Below are 20,976 nucleotides of genomic sequence, written 5' to 3' on the forward strand. Positions count from 1 at the left end.
TTCAAGCCACAATCTGCTGCTTTAAGATTTACTCACACCAAGTCATCACAGTTATCTTGGCTTACTACCGTTGTAGAAAATTCAAAGCGATTTCTGGAAGACAATTACATGGCTTATTCGAAACCAAGCAATTCGTTTAATTTATAGTTGATCACAGCTTTCTCCAACCTGGCATTGTCTGGGTAGAAGAGGACAGAAACCTTTACAATTCCTAGCCAGCGTAGAACTAGAATGGGATAACTCGCTGCCATCAACTCACCATGGCCAACAATTCAATAATTCTATTCAATGTTTTAAAATAATTTTTAAAAATCATTTTATTTTTTGTCGTTCGCATTTGCTTTTGCCTCTTTCTCATCCTTCCGTTAACGATTCTATCTCATCATTTCTTCAATACTGGTGTAACTCATCCTGCAGCCAGTTGTCTCAAGGCGAGGTTGTCCGCAGCAAGATGGCTGCAACGTGTTGGCCACAGTGATTGAGTTGGCTAAGGCGAGTTGTCCTAGACCCACATAGAAGTTGTGTGTTCATTTGTCTGATAAAGCTTGTTGGGGGAGATCCAGCATACAATACACAGTAGCTCCTAAATGAGCTAATTTGAACATTTGTTTGCTTGCTATTTCAGATTATTGGGCAAGGACTATATTTGAAGTCTGTTTGGGGCATATGTTAAGTTTCTTTATCTTCCGTGTGCAGATTCCTTCCTGCAACGTCATTTGCTCAAAGTGTATAATAGCACTTTTGGCACAGTACTTTGCCTTCCTTTCTAAATCTTCTTTTGGATTGCCAATGTGTTTGTGTTTTAGTTATCATCTCTTTGATGCACTCTTCTACCAAGCAGTTGCCAAGTTCTAAAGTCATAACATTAACTGGTCTTTCCTAAATAGCTTACGTTGCAGACCAAATGGGTTCTTCTTTTTTCTAAATGTGTGAAGAAAAGAAAATGTCCTGCCCTGATTTCATGCATAAAATGAAGTAAAGGGGAAATCTGAAAAACAAGCCATTTTCTCTTTCATGAACCCTGTAATTTAGAGATGTAAAGAAAAGGTATTTGGTTACCCTGTTTCTCACACACACACACACACACACATATACACACACACACACAGAGAGAGAGAGAGAGAGAGAGAGAGAGAGAGAGAGAGAGAGAGACGGAGAGACAGAGAGAGAAATACAGAGAGAGACAGAGAGAGAGATGGAGAGAGAGAGAGAGACAGAGAAATACAGAGAGAGACAGAGAGAGAGACAGATAGACAGAAAAATACACAGAGAGAGAGAGAGACAGAGAGAGAGAGACAGAGGGAGAGAGAGAGATCAGTATTTGCTATAAGGGCATTCATATAATTTATCTCAATATCAATTATGCAGAGGATAGCAAAGGATAATAACCCAAAGGATAGGATTGCTACAATTAATTTTTTTCACGAGAAAAGGTCAGATGACAAAACTTGCAATTTGGGAGGAGAGAGAAAGACTGCGCTGATTGTGCAGTTCACAAAATATTTTAAAACTCAACAGACTGCCTGATTTTTTTTTGGTCTGTAAGGCAATTATGGGTCTTGTGTTTTTCTTATACGCAAGCCAAGAGCAAGCAGATTTAGCCAAAACCAGAGTATAATGGCCGAAGTTTCTACTTGGAACTATCCTTTATATTCCCCTACACAAAAGATATTTGAAATCCTACTGAGGGAGACGAAAGTAAATCAACTGTAGTAAAGAAGGTGTGGGAAATTGACAACTGCTACCTTTCAACCTCTTTTGCATTTGGGATGGCCTGTCCCAATCCATAAACCTCTTAAGAACTGAAACAGGCAAAGAAGGCATCAGCATGGCTCAAAGCAGAGAGAATCACTCTGTAGCTAAATAGCAGGGGCCTTCCAGCCTCAACGCTGGGAAAAGAACAGCCAAAAGCAGAGATTAGATAGGTAGATGATAGATAGATGATAGATAGATAGATAGATAGATAGATAGATAGATAGATAGATAGATAGATAGATAGATAGATAGATAGATAGATAGATGGATAGCTGGATGGATGGATGGATGGATGGATGGATGGATGGAGTGGCATGGATGGATGGATGGAGTGGCATGGTGGCCTAGGGTGGAGCTCTCGCCTCATAATCAGGAGCCTGTGAGTTCGATCCTAGGTAGAGGCATCTGGCCATTAAAATATTCTGCTAGCTCTATTCAGTTGCTCAAACTCCACCCTGCAAGGGATTATGGGGTCATTAAATAAAGATGATCGATAGGTAGGTAGGTAGGTAGGTAGGTAGGTAGGTAGGTGGGTGGGTGGGTGGGTGGGTTGGTTTGGGTGGGTGGGTGGATGGATGGATGGACGGACGGACAGATGGTTGGATGGATGGAATGAGTGGTGCGGTGGCCTAGGGTGGAGCTCTCACCTCACAATCAGGAGCCTGTGAGTTCAATTCTAGGTAGAGGCAGGTATTTCTCTTTCTGGACACAAGGAGAATATATGTGCTGAACAAAACTCCACATTGGTGACAGGAAAGGCATCTGGCCATTAAAACATTCTGCTAGCTAGCTCCATTCAGTTGCCCAGACTCCACCAGCAAGGGATTATGAGGTCATTAAATGAAGATGATGATAGATGGATGGATTTTAGAATGCTCTAAAATAGGAGTGCATCCCCTCCCCCCCAAAAAAACAAAATTACTTCAAAGAAAAAAAAAGGTGCCTCTTGGCTTACAGCCAGTTTACCTTTATTCCAGCTTTATATCCAGCTTTCACACCATCCATTTTTCAAGACTATACCAGCCTCACCCCTACCAACCAATGCTCTCATTCTCAGACCTCTCAAAATTAATTCACTGCAACCGTGGTATTAATTTAACGTCATAAGCAGTGACATGACTTCTCTTATGCTATGAGCCACAGTGGCGCAGTGGTTAGAGTGCAGTACTGCAGGCTACTTCTGCTGACTGCCGGCTGCCTGCAATTTGCAGTTCAAATCTCACCAGGCTCAAGGTTGACTCAGCCTTCCATCCTTCCGAGGTGGGTCAAATGAGGACCCAGATTGTTGGGGGCAACGGGCTGACTTTGTAAACCGCTTAGAGAGGGCTGTACAGCACTGTGAAGCGGTATACAAGTCTAAGTGCTATTGTTATTGCTTATCCCTTTTTGTATCACAAAAACTTGCGGATACCCGCATAATCACTAGATCGGGCCTTTTAGTTTTTCCTGAGCCATATTTAAACCGTGAGGCTTTGGAGAGAAGTAAGCATAAATAAGAATATTTGTAGCTCAGGGCTGAAACGAAGAGTCCTTGGTTGTTTCCTTGCAGACATTTCATTACCCAAACTAGGTAACATCATCAGTATTACCCCGTTTCCCCGAAAAAAAGACCTCCCTGGATAATAAGCCCAATCAGGCTTTTGATCACATGCGCTAAAATAAGCCCTCCCTCCAAATATTTAAACACATGCACCGCTGGTCCCTGCCATTTCCGGGGGGCGGGGGGAAAGGGGGCGGGAACATGCCCCACCTGCCTCATAGGCACCTGCCATCCATGCAGAACGGCCTCACCCTAGCTTCTGCACCCCTTCTCTTAGTGGCCCAGTGACGCTTGGGCTGGCAAGAGCGTGCCAGAAACATAGGCAGAACTTCCAGCTCTGTCTTGATCAGCTGATCCGTGGGCCGAGGTTAAGGGGCCTCCTGCACCTCACAAATAATAAGACCTCCCCGAAAATAAGGCCAAGCGCTTATTTCTGGGGTCAAAAGAAAATAAGATCTTGTCTTATTTTCGGGGAAAGACAGTAGTAAGTGCTTGTAAGTCCCACTCCTTACAAGTATGAAGGATTCCTCAAAACAAGCATCAGGCTATGATTTTCAGAGCACAGAGTTTGCACAAAAAATCAAATTGCCACAATCATGAAAACTTATTTTTTGGGGGGTGAAACAGGACCTTTTTCCACCCTTTTTGACTACCCCTGCTAAGACGTAGTGCGGTAACATTTTAGCCAAATCCCTGCTTGTCGGAATCTCGGGGAGTGTAGCGTTCGTTCATCACTTCCAATTTGAAACAGATCCGTTCTAACCCATCACAAGGCAGAGAAGAGAACTCTAAACCAATTGCAATTAGACTAAATATTTGGGGTATTTGCAACGGATTAAAACAAGGATTTAGGAGTGAATACAAGCTCATCACAAAAACGCTTTCAGATGGCCGTTACATTCCTTGATATTATTTGCATACATTCTTGCACTGTGGAGCTATATTTGTTAAGCAGCACACAGGAATTTCCACTGTTGGTTTTTTAACCCATTATCAGAGGGGAAACTATCAGCGTTCGTCTGAAAAAAAATGACTTGTCTGCTTATTTCCTCAATAACTCTTAGCGCTTTCCAGCATACCACAACTGAGTCGCTGGCCTACTTACCTTCTAGAAGCTACTTTTAAATAAAATAAATTAAAAGGCATGTGATTCGCAATATGACAACAGAAGGACTGCTGTCAAAAATAGTGTTCCATGTTTCTTTCCTGAAATATTATGAATGTTTATCAAAAACTCCAACATGTAATGACTGCAATGTTGTCATTAGTGATCACCGCCATTGAACACTTTCATGGCTACACAAATTATTGCGATACATTTTTTTTGTGTTTTTGGGAGTTCTCGGTTCAGCTGCAACACTGTGGGTAAAGTTTATTCTACAGTGGAGGGAAAAACATTTACTGGCGTAAAGGTAAAGGTTCCTCTCGCACATATGTGCTAGTCGTTCCCAACTCTAGAGGGCGATGCTCATCTCCATTTCAGAGCCAAAGAGCCAGCCTTATCTGAAGACATCTCTGGGGTCATGTGGCCGGCATGACTAAACGCCGAAGGCGCACAGAAAGCTGTTACCTTCCCACCAAAGGGGGTCCCTATTTTTCTACTTGCGCTTTTGCATGCTTTCGAACTGCTATGTTGGCAGAAGCTGGGACAAGTAACGTGAGCTCACTCTGTTACACGGCACTAGGGATTTGAATCCTGAACTGCCAGCTTTCTGATCGACAAGCTCAGCATATTAGCCACCGCATTCTTTTTACTGGCTTACCAGTCAATAAAAATGTGCAGTCTCTAGCATATTATGAGCAGATCTCATAAGATCTAAAGTTCCTACACTGAAGCAATCAGAGCTTAAAATCTAAACATCATATGTTCATTTGGTTATTTTTGTAAAGGTTGGGATGAGAACTTACTGTAGTGTCCCAGTTGATCTGTAGTATTCTTGAGTGGAGATTTAGGCTGAACATAAGCAATAGAACTCCAGTCACTACCAATGCGCTACAGCTGACAAATTCAAAAAAGTAAATTCCTTCACAAGGAGAACATTGGTTGATGGTCTCTATGCAGATGAAGGAAATCAAAGCCAAAACCTAAGACATGAAAAACAGGAAAACAGTTATTGTAATATTCTGAATATACAGTCACCAATAATCCTAAAGCAGTCATCGGGAAGTGGATACTTAACAATGTGCTGCACCCAGTAAAATTCATGATATAAACCAAATATGGCAACTTTAAGACTTGCCAACTTCAACTCCCCACCCCAGGGCTGGCTGGGGAATTCTGGGAGTTGAAATCCACAAATCTTAAAATTGCCAACTTTGGAAACCCCTGATATAAAGAATTCAACACAAGTTACACCAAAGCTAGTTTGTTTCTTCAGTACGGCAATCCGAGACGCATTCATCTAGAATTTACTTGATAAATGATTGTATGTATTGGGGATCTATTAAAAGCCACTACTGGGGAGCTATGAAATGCTTCCAAATATAAATCAATCCAAAGAACCTGAACCAATAATTATATTAGTGAAATGTGTTTTCTTACAGGAGTTCCCATACACCAGGAGCGTCAAACTCAAGGACCGGGGGCTGGATCCGGCACGCGAGGTGCTTAGAACTGGCCCGCGGGGCTGCCCTGGAAACAGCAAAGGACTGGTCCGCGGTGCTTCTGCCAGCGAAAACAGAGCTCGGGAGGGCCATGTGGAGGTTGCAGGAGGCTGTCCCAGCCAAAAACGGAGTTCACGAGCCCATTTGTGCTGGCAGAGTACTTGGGCCGCCACAGGCACCCCGATGACTGACATCAAGCTGGCCACGCCCACCCTGGCCACACCCACCTCAGCCCCCCAAGGTCAAACACAACCCTGATGCGTCCCTCAATGAAATCATTTATGAAATTTAAGGAGGATGTAGAATCATAATCTCCTTTTTGTGACTCTGTATTTATCCATTGCTTCTATTTTTATTAGTATTATTATGTGGTTAATCTTTGGTGAGATTCACAACCTTTGGGGCTGGTTGGTAGCTCAACAGCTTGAGTCCTAAGCATTATTATTATTATTATTATTATTATTATTATTATTATTATTATTATTATTATTATTACTATTACTATTACTATTATTATTATTAAACTTATGGAGGAAGAGTTCCCTCAAGTTTGGAAGCTCCTCAGTATTCTCTCTGATTTAAAAGATGGATGGGGCAGCCTTCCTCACTTGGCTGCAAAAATAAGTTATAATCTGATTTTCATACTAAAAGGATAATGGAAAATCCTTCTGAGTCATCCCTAAACCTTTTGTCATCACGGTTCTCTAGTATAATATTAATAAATGTACTTCCTCTAAAAACCACCAAAATGAACATGAATGGCTAATACAACGAAACTCTGAAAAGGTGGGTTTATAGTAACAGGGTATGAATTGGTGTTTCTTCACACCTCTTCCGGATTCCACCTGCATTTCCCCAAAAGAGGGACAAATCACAGTTTGATTCAAATCCCAGTCACTAAAAAGTTTTCCATTCTTGTTTCCAAACCTATATAACCTCGTTTGCTTTCATGCTGCTTGTAGGAAGCAAAACTTTGCATGAATTCACCAACTCACAGCCAAGAACCACTGGACATTTTCTGACTCAAATAATCTTCCAATGTAAAAAATGATACCGTCATATTTTCAGGGACTTTCCAAAGGCCAGCAACATTGACACCAATCTAACTTCTATCCAATTTTACCTTGTTCATACTAATTCTCTTTTTTAATAAAGTTTTTAATTGAACACAAATTAAAACATTGGATACAGTGTAGCCGTCCTGGCAAAGTCTTTGCCATACATACGAAGATATAAAGTTACACATTATAACCACCATGCTTATTTGCATTTGGTCTATTCAGTGTTTACAAATATAAAAATATCATAATTCCAACCATGTTGCTTTGTTTTTTGTCTTATACATTTTCATCGTTATAGTTTCATACATAATTCTAATCTTCATTCTATCAATCTTAGTCATTGTTTAGTTTGGGTCTTTCCTTTTTTGTTCCAACCATCGATAAAAGTTGTCCCAGATCTTATAATATTCTGTAATATTCGTCTTTATTCTTCAATTCCCACAACAATTTATCCATTTCAGCACAAGTCAGAATTTTCCTGCAGGCTAATTCTCAAGGCAGCTGTGTCATGCAAAGAAAGGGACCGATTTCTGTAACATCCCCAGGTATGTTGCAAATGAAACTGTGGTAACCCCCCCCCCCAAAAAAATGTGGCATTGGTTACAAATTTCCCCCAAACTGTTTTAGCTCTTCAAGAGCCAATGAGTTCTTTTACAACTGTGCAGGATCAAAGAACAGCAGCCAAAAAGAGCTTCTCCCAAATATTTTGTCCCGTTGTAAAGGACACAGGTATTTTTTGTTGCCGGTTTGGGATTGGCCCCGCCCAGCACCAAAACAAGAAAGAAAGAAAATGAATTGAGGCAGAACCAGATTCACTTTGGCAAATCATCTTCACTAAGTATTACTGTAAACATCTGAGAAAAATGAAGAGAATGCACTGAAGTTTAAATTTAACCTCAGCAGAAGTTTTCATAAGGAAAAAAAAAATGCTACCATTACATTTTCTCTACTTAGCTGGCTGCATTTTATCGGCTGTTAAATTGGGCAATAAAATCACTTTTTTAAAATAAAAAAAATCTTCCATCCTGATAGCTTTTTTAAAAAAAATCTTCCTGTTTATCTGAAGGGGCCCATAAAAGACTTATTGTGTGTGGTTCAATGACATAATTACTTATGATTGTGAAAAACCACCAGATAATGTAATTTCCACCCCCTACTTAAGAATATTCAGGATCTTGGGGCAAAAACTTTTAACAGGAGTTACTTTATCTTGTAATATGCTAAAGCTGATAATACATCCTAATAGAGGGATGGAGAAAATGGCCTTTGGAGTACCCCAAACCTAGAAGGTCAGATGCTGAGCTTTTTGACTGGAAGGTTGGCAGTCGACAGCCAGAGGGAGCTCCCGTTCTTGCCTCCGCTGCTGCCCACTTAGCAGTTCTAAAGCATGCAAAGGAGAGTAGATAAATAGGTACCACTTTGGTGGGAAGGTAACAGCATTCCGTAATGTCTTGGTATACAGTCATGCCGGCCACATGACCACATAAAAGTCTTCGGACAACGCTGGCTCCCTCAGCTAAAAAACAGAGACTAGCACTGCCCCCTAGAGTCAGACACACAACTGGACAGCAGAAATCATTACCTTTACCTTTTAAATATATCAACATCAAATATCTCTTTTGTACTCAGGTTTAGAGGTGTTAATCTGATTTAACTTGGCTAGCACAAAATGGGCCTCAACTCCCTAACCTACCAGGTGTTTGATCTGCAGAACTAGAAGCTTATTAGATAAAGAGTTGTCACTTCCCACTTTCTTCACGTTGTCTTTGGCTTAGTTGGGTAGATACATCATGGACCAATAACCCTCCCGTGGACCAATAACCCTCAACAGCCTACCTGTCTCTAAGGGATAGGTCTGTCAATATTCACCTCTCATCCCACTCTATCCAGATCAGGTCAAAGAAAGGGACTGAGAGTTATTTTTCTCAACCACCATGATTAGGAAACAAAGCCAGGGGATCACACCAATCACATTCCAGAAGGCCCAATTCTGAAACTTTCGGGATATTCACCAGCCTTGTGGTGTTATGTAACGCTAGAAAACTTTACTGCCAGCTCAAGAATTGGTGGGTTGGTCTGGCTGTGCTCAGAGACATTGAAACAGAACTGGAACCTTCTAAGTATTCTGAACTTCAATTCCCGCCAACTTTGACAGCAGTGGCAAGAAATGGTGATGGTTCTATTAGAAACATCTGGAGGATGTGGTTAGGTTGTGTGTTCCCAGTCCAAACACAACAAGCACCTCCTTGCAACAACTCAGAAGGGGAATAGGAAGCTCACTAAGTCATACACTGGTGTGGTTAATGATTATGGTGCTGGACTATGACCAAGGAGACTTATGACCAAGTCCACCAACTGTCACAGAAACTCACTGGGTGCCATGGGGACAAGCCCAACCTACCTCACAATGTTCTTAGGAGAATAAAATTACAGAATAACAGAGTTGGAAGAAACAGAACAGAGTAACAGCATTGGAAGGGAACTTGGAGATCTTCTAGTCCAACTGCCTAAAACTGCCTGTGTCATCTGTATTATTGCTTCTACATTAACATTTTATGTAATTTTATTGCATTACACGTCTCCTTTATAGTTTTGTTAATAAATACAGGTTTGTGTGTTTTTCTTGTAGTGTTCCTAAAAGCCATAAAAAAGATTTGATTTGTGTTGATACATCTCTAATAAATAGTAATTTTTAAGTTGTGTTTTAGCTAATGAAAAAGGTATTCTGGTAGTCACGACGTAACCTAAGTCTAAAAATCAGGTTTGTCGGATGTTATATCTTTTCTATCCTGCTCTATGGAGCAGAGAATGGGTCTCTGACGGAAAACCACTTGAAAAATCTAGAAACATTTGAAATGTGGATTTACAGGCGGCTGTTACGTATAAGCTGGGTGGACAAAATCAGAAATGATGAGGTGATAAGCTGCCTGGGGAAGCCAAGGGAAATCATCAATGCCATTAAAAAGCGAAAGTTAGAATATTTTGGACATGTGATGCGACACCCAGAAAAATACGGCATCCTTCACTTAATCCTCCAGGGAAAGATTGAAGGCAAATGAGGTCTAGACAGAAGAAGAACATCATGGCTTCAAAATCTAATGGACTGGTTTGGGCAAAACTCAGCAGCACTTTTTCATGCGGCTGTTGACAAAAATAGAATTGCCAACGTGATTGCCAACTTCAGGTGACAGATATGGCACAAAAAGAAGAAGTTTTAGCTTAATATCCATTTAATTAGAATAAAGAAAAAGCAAGTCTCATTTTAAAGTAACAGTTTTCACTTCAAACAGTGTTCATTTAAGATTTGTTAAAAGTGTCTATCTGTTATTCAATTACCAGAATGCAAGAATTTTAATAAAGGACTAATCAGGATGACAGTTTAACCTAAAAGGAATCCACTACAAAAAGAATGTTACCAAATCAAATAAAAAAAAATATGCACAATATCAGGAATTTCAACTTTTCAATCTGATATCTCTCTTGGATGCCATCTTTAAAGGACAAAACAGTCTAGACGTAGTGGAAAAATAGGAATATATAAAAAAATAAAACTGCTAGCCACAACACTAAGAATATAGCATTCTTCCAACACAAATATTGGACAGATTTCATGCTTCGTTAAAACGTTTCATCGTTTAAAAAGCACATATTAATTCCCTCCCCCCAAAAATATAAACATAGGCCAGGATAGACATTTCATAAAATTAGAAGAATTGTTTGCTAAAAAACAAATTTTAATATTATCCTTGTATATTCGTTAAGTATGACAGAAGTTCAAATGAAATGCGTTTTGTGTATTTATTTATATTTGTTTATTTATAAAAATTTATTGGCCATCTTACCACAAACTCACTCTGGGCAGCTTACAATCATAAACAATGCATTATATCTCACATGTGCTTTTCAATAATGTACGGTACAATACTGTATACCATTCTCTTCTAAAAAGGCTATAGAGGAATTAGAGACTTGGCACTCTCCTAGGTTCAAAAATCTTATTTAAATAAGGAAAAAGGTGTGAGAAAAATATTTATTTTACAGAATGTCTATCTATCATTACTCCATTCCCAGCAGACACTGGAGGTAAACAATAGAACAAAAGAATATAATCAAAATAAACAACTAAATACAATAAAATTTCTATCCAAAATCATCATGGAATCCATCCAATTTTGTCCCAAGACTTGGTGGAAAATAAAACCGCTTGAATCTATTTGAGAAAAGCCATGATTTTCTTATTTTTAACCGAGTTGGATGACTTACGTAAATCGTGAATTGTTATCCTGTTTCCCAGAAAATAAGACCTTCCCGGATAATAAGCTCAATCGGGCTTTTGAGCGCATGCGCTAAAATAAGCCCTCCCCAAAAATATTGCAACACAGCAGCAGCCATGAGGTGACCACGCTCGCCACCTCCTGAATCTCAACAATAATAAGACCTCCTCCAAAATAAAGCCAAGCACTTATTTTGGTGGTCAAAATAAAATAAGACCATGTCTTATTTTGGGGGAAACATGGTACATCTATCATTGGTTTTGCCTTTAAACTCTTCTTTAAACTTTTATTGTACTATTTGATTTTTCTTTTTAGCAAAGTATTCTGACTTTTGAGGAATACACATTTATCTTTCTCTCTTTGTCACACTGCTGCAAAACAGTGAAATCAAGGGCAATTTTTCCCTCAGAGGTTTCTCAGAGTAATTAATTCTGCTTAGTTGTAAACATGTCCTGAGGGGATTATAGGACAATGTGTCATAATTTGAAGATTCGAGAGTTCGTAATTACATAGCTACCAATCTATGGAAGCATCGCATCTCAAAAGTCAAAAGCAATAAATAATTACAACTTCTACCAAGCTCAGCTGTTGACTACACAGCATCAATTAAGAACAAAGAAATTAAGGGCAATTAAATAGGATAGAAAAATGATTGTGCGGCAAGAAGAGAAGAGTGACAGCAAAAGACGGGAGAGGCCCATTAAAGAAAAAAAAAAGTTAAATATAGAAGCTCAGTTAGGAAATGAGAAAGAAAAGAGCATTGAAACTTGCCAAATTGCATATAAAAGACTCTTTCCAGAAAGTTTTTTTTAGCATGTACTTTATTTACAGAAATCTCACAATCGAGCCAGATAACACCAGCATATTTTAGTTATCCTCTCATCTTTTATCTCTCTTTCATTCTTTTGTTTTCTCTTACTGGGAATAGTCCACTGTCAGAAAGCCACAAAACAAAAGCACAATTATGCCAATAAAAGAGTCCTCAATGTATGATCACAATTGGGACTGAAACGTCCATTGCTAAATGATGCAACCATTAAGCAAGCTAACAGGTGACTGGGCTTAATTTTGCAAACTTTTTTTTGTCACGATAGTTCAGCAAATTATAGGGTTGTTAAGCAAAACAAGCTTTAATTTTGCTTTTTGGGATGCCAGCTGTTCTGATCCAGCTCCCTAAACACGACAAACCCTCTGAAGTGAACTCAAAGATTCCTTTATTAGGAATGCTGGCAGCCCCAGCAATAAGTTTCTCTCTCACCGCAGGCTAACGAATCCGTCCGGCAAAGAGATGAATAGTTGTCTTCCACATCTATTCATCTCCACTCCCTGCCTTTTATCCCCAGAGCTAGGGTGAGGCCTTGCTAGCAGCGGTGGCTCTTCTGTCCCAAGGACCGGCCCACGGATTTCCACTGCTCTCCTCTCCTCTGCTTTCTGTTTCTATTAAACTAGACATACCCAATTCCTGCAACCGTTCTTCATATGTTTTAGCCTCCAATCCCCTAATCATCTTTGTTGCTCTTCTCTGCACTCTTTCTAGTCTCCACATCTTTTCTACATCGTGTTGACCAAAACTGAATGCAGTATTCCAAGTGTGGCCTTACCAAGGCATTATAAAGTGGTATTAACACTTCACGTGATCTTGATTCTATCCCTCTGTTGATGCAGTCTAGAACTGTGTTGGCTTTTTTGGCAGCTGCTGTACACGGCTGGCTCATATTTAAATGGTTGTCCACTAGGACTCCAAGATCCCTTTTACAGTTACTACTGTTGAGCAAGGTATCACCTATACTGTACCTGTACATTTCATTTTTGTTGCCTAAATGTAGAACCTTTTACTCTTTTCACCATTGAATTTCATTTTATTAGATAGTGCCCAATGTTCAAGTTTGTCAAGATCCTTCTGTATCTTTAGCCTATCTTCTGGAGTGTTGGCTATTCCTAATGTGAAGACTATTCAGGGCAGAACACTTAAAATTTCAGGTATACCTACTCTGAGAAAGGTAAAAGAAATTTTAGCAGTGGAATTTACAGGAGATGCAACAAAGGCTACAAAAAGATTGTGCAGAAATGAATAATAACTTTAATTTCTCTGGGCGTCTGTCTGTGGCAGATAAACTCTTAAGGACATACAAAGTGGTTTGAACATTCTCTTCCTGCCAAATAAATAGTTTAGGACATAGCAAAGAAATATTTACAATTCTTTTTATGACCTATGTTTATCTTGTTACTAATTCTAGTTATTTTTCTTTTCTGTAGCTTTCACATCACAGCATTCTCTGAATATTGGTAAGCCTCAAAACGTACACCTTTTTTTTTAATTTATAAAAAAAATTCTCTATCTCACCTCTTGGGAAGATAATCCTGTATTACTCCACAGTATAGCCAATCATTTCAGGAGTTTTATTATAAAATAAACAGCCATCAAACAAGGTTTTCAAAAGCAACCTTCCTCTGTCTCATCCTAATACAAGGCTCCTCCATATTATGAAGTCTGTGGCTAAAAGAGTTTTCACTTTACACAAAAAAAGTACCCTATACCAGAAACACAAGAACTGTTCCAAGACGTTTGAAGATGCTGAAGAAGCTTCTTCGATAAGAAGCGAAACGTCTTCAGAGAAAAAACAAGAAAGGGCTGTTGACTCCCGAAAAAGCACCTTTGGGGCATCCATCACCTGGATGACAGAGAATCTCCCTAGATATCCCAAAGAAGGAATGTGTCCTTTCACCGCAAAGAATTCTAGAAGGGCAAACTTGGTTGAATAATAATTTAATCAGAGAAACTCTAGAACCATACTCAGTTCCCATGGATAATAAATAACTAAATTCTAAGCATTTTAGGTAGGTTGGACATCAAAATCCACACCCTCTCTAGCTCAGTGACAAACAGACAGCCATAGCAACTTTTTAAACACCAGTGTGATTCATCTTTTAAATAATCAACCCGATAATCAACTTTTTTATCCTTACCAACTGTTGAGTTGAACTAAAAAAGCAAATGAGAAAAGAAGGTGACTGTCTTACATTACTGTACAAATACAGGGACCAGATGAACCACACTGGGTAAACAGAATGTATGCAAAGGTGGGTGGAGAGGCAAAACCAGCTATTGAAAAGTAGCATTAATATTTTGCCATTTCTTGCCTCAGTTATTCAACGGTTTCAACTAAGACTTCTACAATCCCTTAAAGAATTTCAGATATCCATGCTATGCTAAGCCACCTTTACATATTTTTTATTTACAAAAAAATGTATACACCGACTAGCTCAAACCCGTGAAGGGAGCTTATTCTCAAAAGTTCAAAAAATCCAAACAGGAAAGGCAAAATATAATAAATGTAACAATGCTTGGGGAAAAAAAATGTAACCATGAGCAATCATTAAACACATGTAACAAATATATATTTCAAAAGACTGTAGTACACAAGCATGCTTTGATGCAAGACATTGTTTTTCACCTTTAAAATGGTGTGTGAGGAAGGAAGGAAGGAAGGAAGGAAGGAAGGAAGGAAGGAAGGAAGGAAGGAAGGAAGGAAGGACCGACCCAAAGTCACCAAACTGGCTTAGCCACAAAGTCTCCTGCTTTTATAGCCTTATTAGTATGAATGTTGTCCATTCCTGAAGGCATTAAGTAGCCAACAGGAAGGAAGGAAGGAAGGAAGGAAGGAAGGAAGGAAGGAAGGAAGGAAGGAAGGAAGGAAGGAAGGAAGGAAGGCCCAACGTCATCCATCTGGCTTAACCACAAAGTCTCCTGCTTTTATAGCCTTATTGGTATGCATGTTGTCCATTTCTGAAGGCTTTAAGTAGCCAACAGTCCAAAACGTCATAGAATAAAAGAAATTCTCAAAAATAAAACGAACTTTAGATTAAACAGAATAGTTAGCAATATCAAAACATGCTAAAAAGAAAACAGACAAAATCATGCGTTTTAGGAGCTTGGTCAGTCATTTAAATCTTTCTGAGGATCCCTCCTCCACCTAAGTCTACAACTGCCTCACTTCAAAATGCTTCTGTACAACCCTTAGGGTAAATGCAAGTATCTGGGGAGGAAAATATTTTTATAGACATAGTTTTAAAGCACTGCATGTGACAATTACTGCTCTAAAAATGTGGTTTCTGCCGTAACAGTTTTCTAAAATGGGTTAAGTAGGGGGGGGTCTTAAAATTTCCAATACAATCTTCTAGACACAGTAAATGTGCTCAGAGGAATTCTTACAATGACACAGAATTCGCACACACTTTGTGCACAGTTGTCTGATTTCTAAGAATGGGAGTCGGCTACTTTGGGCTCTCCAAATATTTTGGATTACAATTTCCATAATCTTACAAGGGCTGCAGTTGAAAACATCTGGTGGACACAAGTTCCTCTTCCCCCAAACTAGATAAGCACCAATTATGAGGAAAACATGCAGAAGCAACATATTATAAAGGACATCGTTCCTACAGAGAAAACATCCAGCTGTTCTTGTTAACTCTTTCACTTATTCTAATACTAAATCAATCATATTGGAAATTGCAGACAGCACTGATGCCCTGAAAAAGAGGCAGGGAGAGGTCATACTCATATAAAGAGAATACACTTCTTGTCTATTCCTTCAACCAGAGGCTTCAATAAAGATTTTCTGAATACAATAGATAAGAAACTTGGACTCCCAGAGTGGACAGTAGAGTATGTGCCATTCCATGGTTCTTGTTAAGAAGAATTACTTTTTAAGTTTATAGAATGCATTCTTCATAATCAAACCAAGGAAGATGGTTCTACTTATTTGTGGTAAAAAGATGGCAAAATTATAATGACAAACAGAATACCTTGCCAGCAAAGGCAATGATGACCTTGCCTGTCTGTCTGTCTGCCTGCCTGCCTGCCTGTCTCTCTCTCTCTGTCTCTCTCTCTGTCTCTGTCTCTCTCTGTCTCTGTCTCTCTCTCTCTCTCTCTCTCTCTCTCTCTCACACACACACACACACACACACACACACACACGGCAAAGAAAGAAAAATTATCTGGCAAATCACTTAGTGGTGGGATTCAAAAATTTTTACTACCAGTTCTGTGGCTTGGTGGGCGTGGTGTGGCTTGGTGGGCGTGGCAGGGGAAGGATACTGCAAAATCTCCATTTCCTCCCGATCAACTGGGACTCAAGAGGCAGAGAACAGATGGGGGCGGAGCCAGTCAGAGGTGATATTTACCGGTTCTCCGAACTACTCAAAATTTCTGCTACCGGTTCTCTAGAACTGGTCAGAACCTGCTGAATACCACCTCTGAAATCACTTCAGTATGTTCATTACTGACAATATAGGTACTCTTCGATATATACTGTATATATACTGTATATATATATATATATGCCATTCATTTAGGAATGATTTGGAGTTACAACAGCACTGAAAAAAAGTGATTTGTGACCATTTTGCACTCTTACAAACATTGCAACATCCTCACGGTCACATGATCAAAATTTGGATGCTTGGCAACTGGCATGTGTTTATGACGGTTGGAGTGTCCCGGGGTTAGCGACCTTCTGACAAGCAGAGTCAATGGGGAATCTAGATCCACTTAACAACTGTATTAGAAACTTAACAAATTGAATCATTCACTTAAACAACTTGTGGCAAGAAAGGTTGTAAAACGGGACAAAACTCACTTAACAACTGTCTTGTTTAGTCATGGACATTTTGGGCTCCAATGGGGCAATATGTCCAAGACTACCTTATATTTTTCTACCAAATAATCTGTTCAAAACAGGCTTCTACCACCAACATCCATAGAATATAACTGGCTTTAAGGAACTTAACAGTAAGAGAATGATACCAAGGGCCTGAACTACTCTGGCTGTAATTCCGCCAGAACCAGGATACTTCAAGGTTTTTTTATGTTGTTGTTGTCGTTAGTTGTGAAGTCGTGTCCGACCCATCATGACCCCATGGACAACGCTCCTCCGGGCCTTCCTGTCCTCTACTATCCTCTGGAGTCCTTTAAAGCTCATGCCGACTGTTTCAGTGACTCCACCCAGCCACCTCCTTCTCTCTCGTCCCCTTCTTCTTTTGCCCTCAATCGTTCCCAGCATTAGGCTCTTCTCCAGTGAGTCTTTCCTTCTCATTAGGTGGCCAAAGTATTTGAGTTTCCGCTTCAGGATCTGGCTTTCTAAAGAGCGGTCAGGGTTGATCACTTCTAGGACTGACCGGTTTGATCGCCTTGCAGTCCAAGGGACTCGCGAGAGTCTTCTCCAGCAGCATTGTTCAAAGGCCTCAAAGATTTTTTTATAGAGCAATTCAAAAAAATTACCTTCCACCCTTGGTTGAAACAAAGCCACACAAATGTGTTTCAAATTATGCCCCAAAAGAACAAATTTTCCACTGTCTGAATTTTTAAAAAACATTGCACATTCCCTAAAGCGCCAAAGCTTCCCACACTGTGTTTAAATTGCCTGCCAATAAAGTGTCACCGAGCACCCTGAAGTGCAATTCCACCATCTATACATTGTACCACCATACAGTCACAGAGGGGTGGGGGCCCCAAGTAAATATTTTCCAAAAGAGCCCAAGTTACACCAAATTGAACAAATGGGAGATAAAATTGCTATTTGCAATTATGCAGAAAACTACAAATGGAGAACAGAAAGTTATGTAGAAATCATGATCTTTCTCCAAACTCTGAAGTAATCAACTATAACTAAAATAAATATCTATGTCTATTTCTTATATCTTACTGTGTCTTGTTGTAAGTAGCAACCTTTTTTTTTGTCCCTGAAAAATTTTAATACCAAATTTACTGTACAGAATTGAAGTCCTGTAACTAATTCAACGAAAAGGTGCAATTTAGCTTAGATAGGCTAACTTGAGCATTAAGACAATAAATACATTTGTTGCCGTGTATTTAATTGCAAAACATGAGGAGCTCCAAAATGCTATTTTTAAAAAGCAGCCACAGAGCCTGCATTTTATAGCTTCCCAACTCTTTATCCTGGTGACATAAAAGACAATTAGTATAACAATTGTCTCTTGTTTTATTTGCTCATGAAATTTAATTACTGAAAATAGTTGTGCTTCCATTTTGATCTTATAATAACAGCCCAATAAATGTGACTTTAAAGTACAGTAATACATAAACAGTAATTTTGAATTGTGTTTATCTTGCATTTTGCTTGATGTTTTTTTTTGTATAATGGGTATTGAGTTTAGACAAAATACAGAGAAAACACTTTAAAAGCTCAATGGCCAATCCAGGCCCAGACCCATTTTAAACATCAGATTACAGTTGTACATGATCGAACTTCCAATCAGATAATAAACCTCAAATTGTTTTGAAGTGACTGTAAAGTTAGCATTTTTTAAAATGTTCAAACCAATAAATCAGGGGCCCAAGAAATGCCGAAATGTGGATTTTTATTATCTTGTGATCAGTGAATTCCAATGAAAACAGAACTACATGTATCAGACTGACATATTTACTTGAAAGCCACACAATACACATTAATTAACAAATGCTTTCTTCTTAAAACACAACAAAAATCTAGTTCCAGTAGCCAATGTGGTATGAGCTATTTTCCACTGACAAGATTTTGTTGCATTTTTGGAACAGAAACAGAAAGGAATGACTAGAGAGTCTTAGTTCCTTCCTGTATATAATCATACTAGGTGCTTTTCTCAGGCTGGACAAATTTCACTGATCACCCAGAATTTTTTTCCAAGTTCATAAAGCTGCCCATGGAAAATGCAGCCTTAAAAGTTCTCTAGTTAAATGCATAAAATATGCATATTCTACATTTAGGAAACCCTGACACAAGCGAATGGGGACATCAAGTTTGCAGTCTTGTTAATTTAAAAAAAAAAATGCTGCCGGAAATGTTTAGATTAACGGTAAAAAGTTTGTCTTAAGGCAGCAAACTCTCATTTGTGCACACTGAGTAGAAACAGCGCACTATGATTTGCTGGTGCCATTCTAATATTCCAGCCATGGAGTACAAAAGAAGAGAGGAACAATGTGTAAGCCCAGGTCACAAGTGTTTATGCACACAATGCTAAATAACAGGTCAATTATAGTAAAGCAACATTTTGTATCCCCGAGATGTATATCTGTGTCCTTGAAATGCCATTTAAAGCACTTAAGACATCAGCACTGTTCTGTTCAAATGCAGAGGTAAGAACAAGGGCACCTAAGCCACAGACACAACCCTTTTCCTTTCCCCATTTGGACATGCACAATAGATGTATGATGGGGGTATATGTCAAAGCTATTGAGATACAAATCTCAGGTGAAAAATTAAAGCTATTAAGATATCAACAAACTAGCAGCCAAGGCAGGAAAAAAACAACAAGAAGATTACAATACATTCAACGTGCAGTATCATATCAGAAACTTCTCTATGATGGTAGCTATTTCTGTGGCCACACCTTAAACTGTCAAATCTAACCTATAATAAATCCCTTTGTGGCTTGGCAAACCTACTGCTGCTGTTCTCACTGACCTACAGGTAGTCCTTGAAAGTCGAACCCAAAATTTCTGGTGCTAACCAAGACACTTGCTAATGTTATCCCATTTTACAACCTATCTTGCCACAGTTGTTAAGTAAATCACCATGGTTATTAAGTTAGTACCATGGTTGTTATGGGAATCTGGCTTCCGCATTGACTTTGCTTGTCAGAAGATCGCAAAAAGTGGTCACATCATCCCAGGACCCTGCAACCATCATAAATACATGCATTTGAATTTTAAAGTTGATCACACGGATAGTGCAACGGTCGTAAGTGTGAAAAACAGTCGTAAGTCACTTTTTTCAGTGCCATTGTAACTTCGAACAGTCACTAAACAAACTGTTGTAAATCAATGACTGTCCTTATATATTATTTGGAAGATAACCAGGTTCAACACCTCCCGCTCTCCACCATCTAAACCAGTGTTTCTCAAACTTGGCGACTTTAAGTCCTGTGGACTTCAACTCCCAGAATCCCCCAGCCAGCATAGCTGGCTGGGGAATTCTGGGAGTTGAAGTCCACAGGACTTAAAGTCGCCAAGTTTGAGAAACACTGATCTAAACTGCCAGCTTATTTTGCCTTTTGCTTTCGCAATTGTTTGGGAAAAGAGAAACTGAAAGCCTTCCCTATATGAATTTACTGAATGTCCATTATAAAATTGCTGGAAGCCACTCTTCCTTAAATTTCAAGGCCAGATATATTGGTCTACAGAACAAGACTTTTCAATGTTGTTAGTTGCGAAGTCATGTCCGACCCATCGCAACCCCATGGATAACATTCCTCCAGGCCTTCCTGTCCTCTATCATCATCTGGAGTCCATACAAGTTCACACCTACTGCTTCACTGACTCCATCTAGCCATCTCATTCTGTCGTCCTCTCCTTCTTTTGACCTCCATCTTTCCCAGCATTAGGCTCTTCTCCAGTGAATCCTTCCTTCTCATCAGGTGGTCAAAGTATTTGAGTTTCATCTCCAGGATCTGTCTTTCTAAAGAGCAGTCAGGGTGGATTTCCTCTAGGACTGACCGGGTTGATCTCCTTGTTGTCCAAGGGACTTGAAGGAGTCTTCTCCAGCACCATAGTTCAAAGGCCTCAATTCTTCCTTCCACCTTTTTTATGATCCAACTTTCACAGCCATACATTGCAACTGGAAAAACCTTAGCCATACATTGCAACTGGGAAAACCTTAGCCTTGACTATAGGCATTTTTGTTGGCAGGGTGATGTCTCTGCTTTTTAGTATGCTGTCTAGATTTGCCATTTCTATTATTTCAAT

The 20,976-nt window shown here is 39.4% G+C and overlaps 1 protein-coding gene across 1 annotated transcript in view; it reads right to left on the reverse strand.

Moving 5' to 3' along the window:
* CMTM4 (CKLF like MARVEL transmembrane domain containing 4) overlaps positions 1-20,976 on the reverse strand; it is a 36,764-nt gene that overhangs the window by 13,079 nt on the left and 2,709 nt on the right. Inside the window, exon 2 of the mRNA XM_081963198.1 lies at positions 5,204-5,380. Coding sequence (XP_081819324.1) covers positions 5,204-5,380 — 177 coding nt within the window. The remainder of the gene's footprint in view (positions 1-5,203; positions 5,381-20,976) is intronic.

The sequence above is a fragment of the Natrix helvetica genome (genome assembly GCF_964273705.1).
Source record: "Natrix helvetica genome assembly, chromosome: 10".
Lineage (NCBI taxonomy): Eukaryota > Metazoa > Chordata > Lepidosauria > Squamata > Natricidae > Natrix > Natrix helvetica.